General features: G+C 42.4%; 1 protein-coding gene across 1 annotated transcript in view; it reads right to left on the bottom strand.

Moving 5' to 3' along the window:
- LOC138974830 (mucin-2-like) overlaps positions 1 to 668 on the bottom strand; it is a 1,125-nt gene extending 457 nt beyond the window's left edge. The window contains exon 1 of the mRNA XM_070347556.1: positions 1 to 668. This exon is cut by the window's left edge and continues 457 nt beyond it. Within this exon, the coding sequence (XP_070203657.1) occupies positions 1 to 668 (668 nt within the window).
- Positions 669 to 13,437: the final 12,769 nt, after the last annotated feature.

The following is a 13,437-nucleotide window of genomic DNA, read 5'->3' as shown; positions in this document are numbered from 1 at the left end:
GAGGTTGCAACGAGTGGGTTGTGGCGAGTTTGTAGCGAGTGGGTTGTCGCGAGGTTGCAGCGAGTGGGTTGTCGCGAGGTTGCAACGAGTGGGTTGTGGTGAGTTTGCAGCGAGTGGGTTGTGGTGAGTTTGCAGCGAGTGGGTTGTCGCGAGGTTGCAGCGAGTGGGTTGTGGCGAGTTTGCAGCGAGTGGGTTGTGGCGAGTTTGCAGCGAGTGGGTTGTGGCGAGTTTGCAGCGAGTGGGTTGTGGCGAGTTTGCAGCGAGTGGGTTGTGGCGAGGTTGCAGCGAGTGGGTTGTGGCGAGGTTGCAGCGAGTGGGTTGTGGCGAGTTTGCAGAGAGTGGGTTGTGGCGAGGTTGCAGCGAGTGGGTTGTGGCGAGTTTGTAACGAGTGGGTTGTCGCGAGGTTGCAGCGAGTGGGTTGTCGCGAGGTTGCAACGAGTGGGTTGTGGTGAGTTTGCAGCGAGTGGGTTGTCGCGAGGTTGCAGCGAGTGGGTTGTGGCAAGGTTGCAGCGAGTGGGTTGTGGCGAGGTTGCAGTGAGTGGGTTGTCGCGAGGTTGCAACGAGTGGGTTGTTGCGAGGTTGCAGCGAGTGGGTTGTCGCGAGGTTGCAGCGAGTGGGTTGTCGCGAGTTTGCAGCGAGTGGGTTGTTGAGAGGTCGCAGCAACTCATCTACCTTAACCTTACTATGCAAATCAAGTATACAGCTATATGCAGATATCTGCATATAGCAGCGCACTGATTTAAGTCATGCTTCAGGACACAGTTGTACGCCGCTAGCTGCATAAAGCTGCACACTGGCCTAATGCATGGCTTAGGACACAGTTGTACGCCGCTAGCTGCATACAGCTGCATACTGGCTAAATGGATGGTTTAAGACATAGTTGTACGCCACTAGCTTCACACTGGATTAATGCATGGTTTAGGAGTAGGACACAGTAGTACGTTGCTAGCTGCATACAGCTGCACACTTCTTCAGGTCATATTCGTACGCCGCTTAAGCTGCATACAGCCGCATTCTTGCTCGCTGCATTTCTCACGACACAGTTTTACACCGGACTTGCGGCATACTTGATCGAGCCGCCACATTCAAGAACCACATTTCATTAGTGTGAAGGTAAAACTTTCAGGGGATGTCTTTGTTGCGAAACGGCAGGCAGGACACAGTCGCATGCACCTATATCCACATACAACTATTTACTCGTTAGCATGGCGCATAGGCAAACTAAACTACTATATCCTCAAAAGGATGGTTTTAAAAATGTGTGTAAATGAACACTATAACAGTCTGATTCTTCAAGTTAAAAGGGGGTACGGTGTCACTGTACTGTTGCAGCATGTTTTCATTTACATGTACATGTGATTTAATTTAATGTTTATAATAAATGGCACATCCATCTTCACACTTATACAACTGAAAAGCTAAGCACCTGTATCAACTGTTATCTTGTGCATACAGATACAAGATGAACATCACACTCTTTACATGATCATCTTTTATTTAACTTTTAAGACATGTTTTTAAACATAGGAAGGATCCACTGCTATGGTGGAAATTACACAACAGCAAACAAACAAATGTTATCTTCAGGGCAAAGCAAACACAATGTCACAAAACAATGTGATTCGTGTGAGCCATTCTTACAAAATGGCAGATAGGTCACGCTGGAAATGTGGAAGGATCCTTGGTGCAGTCCTCCTCTCCCAAGATGACCTGTGCAACCAAAACATAAATCTGTAGAAGTCATCTAACAAGATGAATAAACTGAACCTTCAGCAAGCAACAATAACTGTGAACAAAGTGCTGTTAAGCTGTAAGTGTAACTTTGTACCAAAGGTCACCGGGTCCATATAAGTAGACTTTGTAAAGTGAAAGACTTTTTCTATAATCATCAAGCAGTTTTAAACTTACTGAAAGTGTTTTAGGTACAGAACAAATTGTGCACCTGTGTCAGAAACTAAAACTAGTATTGTGTAGTAAAAGTGAAACTTAATTATTAAGTTTCACTTTTACTACACAATACTAGTTTTAGTTTTATAACTTAATGATAATAAGTTAAATTCTTAAAGTGTGTTTTTGTTGTATAACTTAATATCAAATGATTTGTCTGCACATGCTAAAATAGGCCTGTCAGTCTGTCTGTCTCTGTCTCTCTCTGTCTGTCTTTGTCTCTGTCTCTGTCTCTGTTAATGCTGTGGTGACAGGACTAGTTACACTTACAGCTCATATAAATGCAGCGTACAGGAACATGACATGTGCATACTAAGTACACGGGTCTAACAGTTCCTCTAATAGAATTTAATAACAACAGATGCCCGTTTGGCTCAAGAGAGTAGCGATAACAAAAAGCATGCATTAAGGATGTGCACTGTGATTGCAGGCAGTACCAAATGCACACAAATAAATCAAGTAAGTCACTCAACTGCCCCAAAAGTGTGCATAATAAGAACAAGTCGCGTGAAGCATATAACTGACATCTTGTCAACCCTTTGAATTCGCAGAATAAAACTGACCGAGCCACATTTTTTCACTAAGACAATACTCCATAGCTGTGACAATTTCATACTCTGCAGCTGTCTGCAGCTGTGCTGTCGCCTTTTCAACTTTCTGAGCTTGTTTTTACTTACCATAACATATCTATATCATATGTTTCTGGAATCAGAACATGGTTGAAATAATTTGCCAATCGTTTACTCAAATTGTTTAGTTTTTTTAGAATTTGTGATGACCAAGCTGAATAAATAATTTTTAAGTTTCAAAGCTGAAAACAAAAATGCATTCCCATAGTCCAGACTTCATCAAAGATTGCTTGACAACAATGTCTATCAATTTGATAGAAAAATTAGTGCCTCCTCAACTTTCACAAAAAGCCAGATATGAGTCATCAGGACTGCCAGGCTCCCTCTTCACCAAGTGTCTGGACAAGCTCCTGCCGTCTATCACAGATATCATCAACATCTCCCTGGCCACAGGCGTCGTTCCCGACTGCTTCACGTCTGCCGTTGTCCGCCCACACATCAAGAAGCCCGGCCTTGACGTCAACGAGTTGAAGAACTGCCGTCCTGTGTAAAACCTGCCCTTCCTCTCCAAGCTTCTGGAGCGTATCATCCTGGAGCAGTTGAGCGCCCACCTGTATCGGAACTCGCTGATGCCAGTGTACCTGTCAGCGTACCGCCCTCACCACAGCACCGAGACGGCGCTCCTGCGAATCACCACGGACCTCCTGATTGCAACAGATAGCGGTCTCGTGTCTGCCCTTGTGCTGCTGGACCTTTCCGCGGCTTTCGACACGATCGACCACCAGCTACTCGTCGATCGCCTCAGTTCCACGTTCGGCATTCACGACACCGCCCTCTCTTGATTCCCCATAACAAACACACACCATAGAGTTATAAAAAATACTTTGGAAATAAGACTGATTCTTTATTTTGCTTGAAAGAAAACGTCCTAGGTTGGTGACATCACAATCTCTCGTCTTTCACGATGACGTCATGTGTGTCCGACTCATTATTGTGAATTTCTTTAGAATTGATTTATCTAGGTTTTTATTAAGATCTGTTGTTGGTTTACAGATAGTGCACGAGGGCAGATTGGAGGAAGTCTGCATTGCCCTGACCGGTGGATTGAAGGGAAACTGGTCACACTGGAGTTCCGGCTCAACATTTCACTATTCCAGCACGTGTGTACAGACACAGATAACAGTCCCTTCTTCGTCAATACACAGTCGTTGTTAGGAAAGTGTGTAGCGGATAACGCCACAAACACCTGTGGTTCTTTCGCCCCCGGCACGCTAGGCTGCGGGTGTTCAGGACGCCGTCAGGGAAACTACGTGGTGCAGTACAACTTCATTGCACTCCCTGACTTCAATGGGACGTGGAGCGCGGGCATCATCTGCAAGGACGCATCGCGTGTGCAACAGCTCAACTTCCCTGCAATCAATTGTGACGACAAACAAGTAGCACGTAAGCAGTCTTCTGTATGTTGGATTTGTCTTTCTCTACAAGTTGAATGGTTGAAGAAAGGGATTGGGACATTAGTGTTACATTCTACGTTGCATGTAGTCGCATTGTTGTTTTATTCCCCGTAATAAACAAAAGGTCGCTAATGCATGAAATTAGTTTGTTTGTAATGTTTTAATATAGCTATTCTGATGAACACGTGGGGGAATTCGTGGGCTGTGATTGGACGGTCTCTTCCGATCATCAAAGCATAATGCGGCGGAAGTTTTACTCAATATCCAAAAGCATATTGTCGATAACAAAGACGCATGGTTCCGGTTTCTTCCACGTGTATAAAGTACACGCATACCTCGCCAGGTTTGTTTCTGTGACTAGTCGACAGACGATGCCATTTGCTTTGTGTGTGTTTTTGTTGTTGCTTACTGTACATGACATACATTACGTGTAAAATCCAGTTCTTTAACAGGCAACAAACCTTGCAAATTTCCAGAAGCTGCTATCTGAAGCGACCTATCTCTGATTCTAGCAGACGATCTCTCCAATGTTTAACACAAAATCAGCAAACTCTCCTGTCACATAGAACGTCCATTGTATAGTGCAATGTTGAAATGAAGTTACCGGTCTGAAACATTTAGTCGTTTCTTCTGAGACAATCCTTGTTCTCTTATCATCTACAGATTTACCGCAGTCTTCACCACGCGAATTCACAACAGAAGTCAGACTTTCGAACATACAATATACGTAGGCAAGCATGATACGTCATGACGTCATATGATTCCTAGCATATTGACGTAATGCTAAACATCCGGTTATCTCGAGTTTTCTCCGTAATACATGTCCGGTTTTTTTTTCAATGTTCGGTTATTTCCGTGGCTTCATGCGGAAAGGGAACTGTCGTCTGCAATCAACGACAGAGACCATTCTGGTACTTGTTGCTGACAAAAACATGATTTTAACACAGAATTTAATGTCAGAATAGCTATATAAACGCTATTGTGTTTTCATCGTAGCAATAGGGTCCGATATTTAGACTCGAACAAGTATAATGCGACTCGTCTTCGACTCGTCAGCATTATACTTGTCTCGTCTAAATATCGGGCCCTATTGCTACGCTGAAAACACAATAGCTGTTACTGCTTTTAAGTAAGTCATAGTTGCAGACCTGATTCTCGAAAATCTGTTTTTTCTCAGAACAAAATATAGCTGTAAGAAATTAGATGTCTGCGTATGTGTGTGTGAGTGTGTGTATGTGTGTGTGTGTGTGTGTGTGTGTGTGTGTGTGTGTGTGTGTGTGTGTGTGTGTGTGTGTATGTGTGTGCGTGCGTGTGTGTGTGTATGTGTGTGTGTGTGTGTGTGTGTGTGTGTGTGTGTGTGTATGTGTGTGTGTGTGCCAATCTGCTCGAACTTTGCTTTACCGTTTGATGCTTTTAGTTTGAAAGGAAGCTAATTCGTGTAGCTGTTAGTGTAGCTCGCTTAGCGATATTTCTCGGACCACGATCGATTTGAATCTTAGCAGAAGAGACCATTTGACCGATTCAGTGTCAAATGTGTAAGAGATTATTTGATCGATTCAATGTCAAATGTGTAAGTTATTATACCACAAAAGCGAGCAATTTTAATCGGTTATCAACCCGTTTTTACTGCGAGTGTGTTCGTATTTTCATTTAATAAGTATGTTGACCCAGCGATAAGATGTACAATCTGCTTGATACATTTTTTTATTTTTTTTAATTTTTTTTATTCTCTTTTTGTGGAGTTTTTTTTGTTATTTTACATGTATATGCTGTACATTGCAGGGCATCACCTAACCAAGGGGACAGAAACATAAAACAGAAACACACTTGGACAATTACAACACACATGGGGTGGGTGGGAGCGAGGGGATCAGGGCTTGGTGGTCGCAGTATCAAAAGTATATACAAAAAAATAACCTAAGGGTTACATCAAAACATGCATATACGGGCGCCAATCCTTGTAAAATTTATCTAAGGTATTATTCATAACTGCGTTATACTTTTCACAAATAAATTTTTGCTTAAGATTTCTACTAAATGTCTGAAAATGAGGAATCTTTTTGTTCATTTTGGAAATATATACGTGGTGTTTGGCACACATTACTAGCACATCAAAAACTGTTTCGGTGACTACATTGTTCGCAACTCCAAAAAGAACCAGTTCTTTAGAAACTTTTAGATTGTCACAATGGGTGCAGTTCGCCTTTAACCAATTTACAAATTCTATCCAAAAAGTCAGTACTTTATCACACTCCCAAAACATATGTATACCGAGCAACAAAAGAAACGCGAAAACAATCTGCAATGTTTGATTGACAAAATCTCGAACAATTATGGAGTTAGAATTATCAAACCACAACATTTTGATGAAGGCATGTTTGACACAGCTGTTGCGAGAGTATTTTGATGCTGCGACTGTTTCAACACACGGGACAAGCAGGTTTAACGTTAACGAAGTTTTGGAGGTCTCGCTCAGTCAGCCTTCATCGCGTTCTCTGGCCACTGAGTTTTTTTGCAAAACAGTTAGACCTTAGAATTGATTTGACACATTAGGCAAGGATTTTGCCTATTCTGTAGACATTTTTTGCTTAAATTGTACAGCAGTCGAGCCTAAATCAAAACTTTGCCTAATTTCACGACTTAAGCTACCTAATTTATGCAATAGGCAGCCTAAATCATAAAATTTCACAAATTAGGCAAAATTCAACATTGATTTCACAGGTTAGGCACAGCCGTTGCCTATTTCACGAATTATAGGCAAGAGACTACCTAATTCAAGAACGTGGGCACTTTCAGGATCTAGGCACGACATGTACATTTCTAAAAACTCTATCTGAACATAAGTACCAATCAACCATGACAAAGTGTATGGAGTAAACCAATGTGCTACAATCTTGCCTAAGTCGCCCCAACAAAATATAGTAAATACCGCCAAAGAAAAAGGCAGAGAGCTCCATTAAAGACTAAAGCGAAAGTAAAGTGAAAAAAACTCTTGTGACAAAGAGGAGACATGGCAACACATCAACTTGGGTGTCAAAGTGTGGCTTCTGTCTGCATGCATTGTACCAACACAGCAACTTGGGTGTCAAAGTGTGGCTTCTGTAAGCATGCATTGTACCAAAACATCAACTTGGGTGTCAGAGTGTGGCTTCTGTAAGCATGCATTGTACAGAAACATCAACTTGGGTGTCAAAGTGTAGCTTCTGTAAGCATGCATCGTACAGAAACATCAACTTGGGTGCCAAAGTGTGGCTTCTGTAAGCATGCATCGTACAGAAACATCAACTTGGGTGTCAAAGTGTGGCTTCTGTAAGCATGCATCGTACAGAAACATCAACTTGGGTGTCAAAGTGTGGCTTCTGTAAGCATGCATTGTACAGAAACATCAACTTGGGTGTCAAAGTGTGTCTTCTGTAAGCATGCATTGTACAAAAAACATCAACTCGGGTGTCAAAGTGTGGCTTCTGTAAGCATGCATTGTACAGAAACATCAACTTGGGTGTCAAAGTGTGGCTTATGTAAGCATACATTGTACAGATACATCAACTTGGGTGTCAAAGTGTGGCTTATGTAAGCATGCATTGTACAAAAAACATCAACGCGGGTGTCAAAGTGTGGCTTTTGTAAGCATGCATTGTACAGAAACATCAACTTGGGTGTCAAAGTGTGGCTTCTGTAAGCATGCATTGTACAGAAACATCAACTTGGGTGTCAAAGTGTGGCTTCTGTAAGCATGCATCGTACAGAAACATCAACTTGGGTGTCAAAGTGTGGCTTCTGTAAGCATGCATTGTACAAAAAACATCAACTCGGGTGTCAATGTGTGGCTTCTTTAAGCATGCATTATACAAAAAACATCAACTCGGGTGTCAAAGTGTGTCTTCTGTAAGCATGCATTATACAAAAAACATCAACTCGGGTGTCAAAGTGTGTCTTCTGTAAGCATGCATTGTACAGAAACATCAACTTGGGTGTCAAAGTGTGTCTTCTGTAAGCATGCATTGTACAAAAACATCAACTTGGGTGCCAAAGTGTGGCTTATGTAAGCATGCATCGTACAGAAACATCAACTTGGGTACGGGTGTCAAAGTGTGGTTTCTGTAAGCATGCATTGTACAGAAACATCAACTTGGGTGTCAAAGTGTGTCTTCTGTAAGCATGCATTGTACAAAAACATCAACTTGGGTGCCAAAGTGTGGCTTATGTAAGCATGCATCGTACAGAAACATCAACTTGGGTACGGGTGTCAAAGTGTGCCTTCTGTAAGCATGCATTGTACAGAAACATCAACTTGGGTGTCAAAGTGTGGCTTCTGTAAGCATGCATTGTACAGAAACATCAACTTGGGTGTCAAAGTGTGGCTTCTGTAAGCATGCATTGTACAGAAACATCAACTTGGGTGTCAAAGTGTGTCTTCTGTAAGCATGCTTTGTACAGAAACATCAACTTGGGTGTCAAAGTGTGTCTTCTGTAAGCATGCATTGTACAAAAAACATCAACTCGGGTGTCAAAGTGTGGCTTCTGTAAGCATGCATTGTACAGAGACATCAACTTGGGTGTCAAAGTGTGGCTTCTGTAAGCATGCATTGTACAAAAACATCAACTTGGGTGCAAAAGTGTGGCTTATGTAAGCATGCATCGTACAGAAACATCAACTTGGGTACGGGTGTCAAAATGTGGCTTCTGTAAGCATGCATTGTACAGAAACATCAACTTGGGTGTCAGAGTGTGGCTTCTGTAAGCATGCATTGTACAAAAACATCAACTTGGGTGTCAAAGTGTGTCTTCTGTAAGCATGCATTGTACAAAAAGAAGTCATGACCACATTCAACACAAAAACACGCATAACATGAGTGGAGCAGCAAGTACAACATCCGCATAGCTCGTAGTGTGCTATCAACACTAACAGTGACTTAAGCCAAATACTTACATTAAAGCAGTCATTTCTTAAATCGAGCAGAAGAGCACAGCAACAGGTCGAGGCAGAATAGCGATAACACTAGGACTAGGAGTTTAAAAAAAAATGTAAACATTGGGAGACAGCACACGAAAACAGCAATGGCATACAACCAAACTACCAAACAATACATCAACGAGTAAACAGAAGCATTGCACAGGCATGAGAATGTATGGACTATCTACAGCCACCCGTTCTTTAACATACTTGTTCATAAGAAACCAAGGCGTCCGCCCTCAAACACATCGCTCACATACAACGCACCACATCTGATCCAATCTGGCATTTCCTTGACAAGTTGAACTGAATATGATCAATCCATGTCATAACAAGAGGCGAAGCCTTCAAGGCTCCCGTAAGAAATCAACAAACAGTAACACAAACTCAATCACTCCGTCACACATGCACACACACAGTAAGCATAGGTGACACGGTGCAAGAGTGGGATACGCTAGATCTGTCTGTAGCCTACTTACGGGGACACGACTGCCAGAACGACACTGCGCTGTCGACAGCGCTTCCTCGCGCAGACACTGAAAACACGCTGTGCAGATCAACCTGAAGAAAATCTCCTTTGGTATCTTCTTTATCTATTTTTCTGGAGGCGCAACGAAACCGAACAATGTGAACTCGTCTTCCCCGAATCGGCGAATGCAGCTCGGTTAGAACTGAAAAGTGAATCTATACCACAATCCTTCACGCGATCTGACCTAACCTTCACCCCTGACCTGGTCTACATACCACACACAACACAAACCAGTCACCTGTTTTTACCCCCCCCCCCCCCCCCCAACCCCCCACCACCCGTTTTCTTTGGATACACACTTTAACTACATACGTGCCGACGAAATGTTGATCATTGCTTCAATACTTTGAAGCTGTTGCTTGGATAATAACCCGGTAAAATTAGTATTTCGGTGTTCAGTCAAATGTTAAAGTATTTATCACACACGCACGCACAGACAGACAAAAGTTAGCATCGCATACGCTACACTTACGTGAGCCAAAAAGGAACTTTACATCTGTCGCAAATCAATCGCGTTCAAACCATGCCAGCTGTAAAACTGTGCTTAATGTGCACATTGTGTTGCAGCACCCGTGTTTGAGGACGACAGCACACAGCCTGGGGGTCAGCCTGGTGACAACACAACGCCTAGGGGTAAGCCTGAGGACAACACAGCGCCCGGAGACACGAAATCCACTTCATCAAACGCGCTGGCCATCGGTCTGGGTGGGGCAGGAGCTGTATTTGTCGTCATTGCAGCAGTTGGATTTTGCTGCTTCAGAAAAAATAGGTCAGAAGGTCGACACAACGCCCTTCCAGACAACGCCCCTCCAGCGAATGCCCTTCCAGCCAATGCCTCTCTAGCAAACGTATCTCCTCCACATGATCTGCAGGTTTCTGGCGGCGCTGGGCCATCCACAGAGAAGACTGCCAACGACGCACTTAACTCTGAGGTTGACGACTCCAGTGTCGCTGATTCAGATGCCAGTGAAGGCACAGAGGACAGTTGTTGGGCATCAGAAGCGCCTGAAGTATGAAAGGTTGCCACATCAAGTCCTCGTTTTTAACTGCCATCAATGAAACAGTGGAAACAATGTTAAGCCAAACAATACAGCAACAGTCAAAACTCTTTCAATTAACATTATTCAAACACACACACACACACACACACACACACACACACACACACACACACACACACACACACACTTGAATGAATGCAAATGCCCTAGTACACTATCATACAGGAACAAACACAACTCCAAATGTAGGTTCCCTCCACTGTATTATACAGGTATGACGACATACACACAAATACACACAATCATGAACATGCAGGTTATGTATTCAAAAATTAGGTACTCACAGGTTTGGATCCAAAAACAAAGCGAGATTAGAATCCCGTGCACAATTTCACTAACAAAACCCTCTACCCTTCACTTATGTAGAGAAATACACAAGCACACGATATCTACTTTACTGGTATCGAATCACGGCTCGTGTGTAGTCAGAAAAAAACAGTTACAGTTCATATTCCGGCAGACTCAAATCACCGTCTGCTCTGCCTACTAAACACTCATTATATCTTATGTAATTAAGATCTTATAGACATATTTTAACTCTGTTCATACACATAATTACACAGCGTCTATGGCCGTTCACTAGGAAATGTATCAGAATACTAATTCCTTCCACTGGCGACCTCGGTCTACTCAGTTCCTTTCGTCCTGCGACCTCTATGGTCCAACTATACGGACAACCATAACCGTGCACTAGCTTCTCGAAATCCCGTCGAATCTCAGCTATGCGGGTCTATAGGCCTGATACTTCGGCGGCTTCTCAGATCCTTCATACTGTCATCTGGTCACTATCTTCCTTGCCGACCGGTTATATGACGCACTGCACAAACATAAATAGCGGACATCTTGTCTTAGATATATGTTTACAGTTTACAGTGTTAGTCGATTTAACTTATGCGATAAACACTAGCGATATTCAAATGCTTATTCCATTTACCTGTTAAGTGCTTTACTCGGGCTTCCTTTCTCCCGGTCGATTACTGTGACAACCCCTCTCAGTCCCCGGACAGTGGTTAAGTGTAACGATATCTTCGTTGCGATTTACAACGTCAACTATCTCGGTCAGTGAGCTGAATTCACAGTACGAGTAACACACTTTTCTATGTCACGCTATATCTCTGGTTAGCGCTCTAAAATCGTGGAGGATATCACTGTCAAACTTTGCCTGTTAGTGTTATTCGTGATTTCCTTCACACACACACACACACACACACACACACACACACACACACACACACACACACACACACACACACACACACACACACACACACACACACACACACACACACACACACACACACACACACATACACACACAAAAACACCTAAATTTAAAAACAAACAAATGTATATGAAAATGTAATGATCCCAGAATTTGGTTGAGCAAGTGACTAAAGACGTTTTGAAAGAAAAGACATTTTTAAATACTGAAAAGTACAAGAAAAAAGTGAACAAAAAGAAATAGTAATCAGAGGGAGGGATATGGAACAGCCAAAACTGAGACAAATACTTTTGTAATTTCTTTACAGTAAATACAAAATGTCCAGAGAATTAGCAATATATCTAACATTGACTGACTGTGTGATGATATCTTCTGCTATTGGTCTGTTTCGACAGTGATATCAAAATCTCGACCTCCTGTCTCGATTTTGATATCACTGTCTCAACAGACCATAGCAGAAGATATCATCACACAGTCCGTCAATATTGGGTAACAGCTATTCTGATGGACACGTGGGGGAATTCGGGGGCTGTGATTGGATGGTCTCTTCCGATCATCAAAGCATAATGCTACGGAAGTCGGCCATTTTTGCCAATATCCAAAAGCATATTGACAATAACAAAGACGCATGGTTCCGGTTTAACCATCTGTACCACACGATGTTTCACTGAATCGACAACAGCATACACTGACAACTTGAAATTCTTCTTGGGAATGTTTTTCAGCTTCGACTCGTCGGCATTATACTAGTCTCGTCTAAATATCGGACCCTATTGCTACGCTGAAAACACAATAGCTGTTAATATTATGTAAGAGAGAGCGAGAGAGATATAAAAGAAAGAGAGAGAGAGCGAAATATAGAGAGAAAGAGAGAGAGAAAGAGAGAGAGAGAGAGAGAGAGAGAGAGAGAGAGAGAGAGAGAGAGAGAGAGAGAGATGTCTAATGAAGTTTGTTTTCAGGCCTGTATGATGTTTACTATTCACTTCAATGTACTTGTTATGTCAAGTCAAGGGAGAGATATATGGAGATAGGGAAAGAGATAAATATAATTGTACTCTAAATTTATTATGAGATAAAGGAAAGGGAGTGGCAGAAGAGGGACCATGAGAGATACAGAGAGAGTGAGGAGAGAGAATAGGCCTACTATAAATATATTATGTAAGAGAGAGAGATAAAAGAGAGAGAGAGAGAGCCGGAAAGAGAGAGAGAGAGAGAGAGAGAGAGAGAGAGAGAGAGAGAGAGAGAGAGAGAGAGAGAGAGAGAGAGATGTCTAATAAAGTTTGCTTTTAGGCCTGTATAATGTTTACTATTCACTTCAATGTATTTGTTATGTCAATACTACGTCGAAGTCTGTTGTGGCTCGGTAAGATGTTTACCAATCACTTCAACCCCTTTTATTGTTACAAATCAAGACTATTGGCCATTCTTTGTAAAAGATTGTTTCTATATAGGTTACACACTCCGAGTTCTGATTTTCCCGAGGGTCGATTTTCAGGTATTACCGAGCCTTTGGCGAGGTAATACCTGAAAATCGACCCGAGGGAAAATATGCAAGATATTCATGACGAGGTGTGTAAGCTATTTATCTCATTACTCCGACGTGTTCATTAAAAACACTTACTTTTTCCACTAAACCCTGCCCGTGCCTGTTTTCAGCTTGCCAAAAGCCTCCGCAGTCGAAATTCATGTCAATGAATTCAT

This window comes from Littorina saxatilis, linkage group LG8 (genome assembly GCF_037325665.1).
Source record: "Littorina saxatilis isolate snail1 linkage group LG8, US_GU_Lsax_2.0, whole genome shotgun sequence".
In the NCBI taxonomy this organism is placed as follows: domain Eukaryota; kingdom Metazoa; phylum Mollusca; class Gastropoda; order Littorinimorpha; family Littorinidae; genus Littorina; species Littorina saxatilis.
The sequence above is the reverse complement of the archived record's forward strand: the minus strand, read 5'-3'. Positions and strand labels throughout refer to the sequence as shown.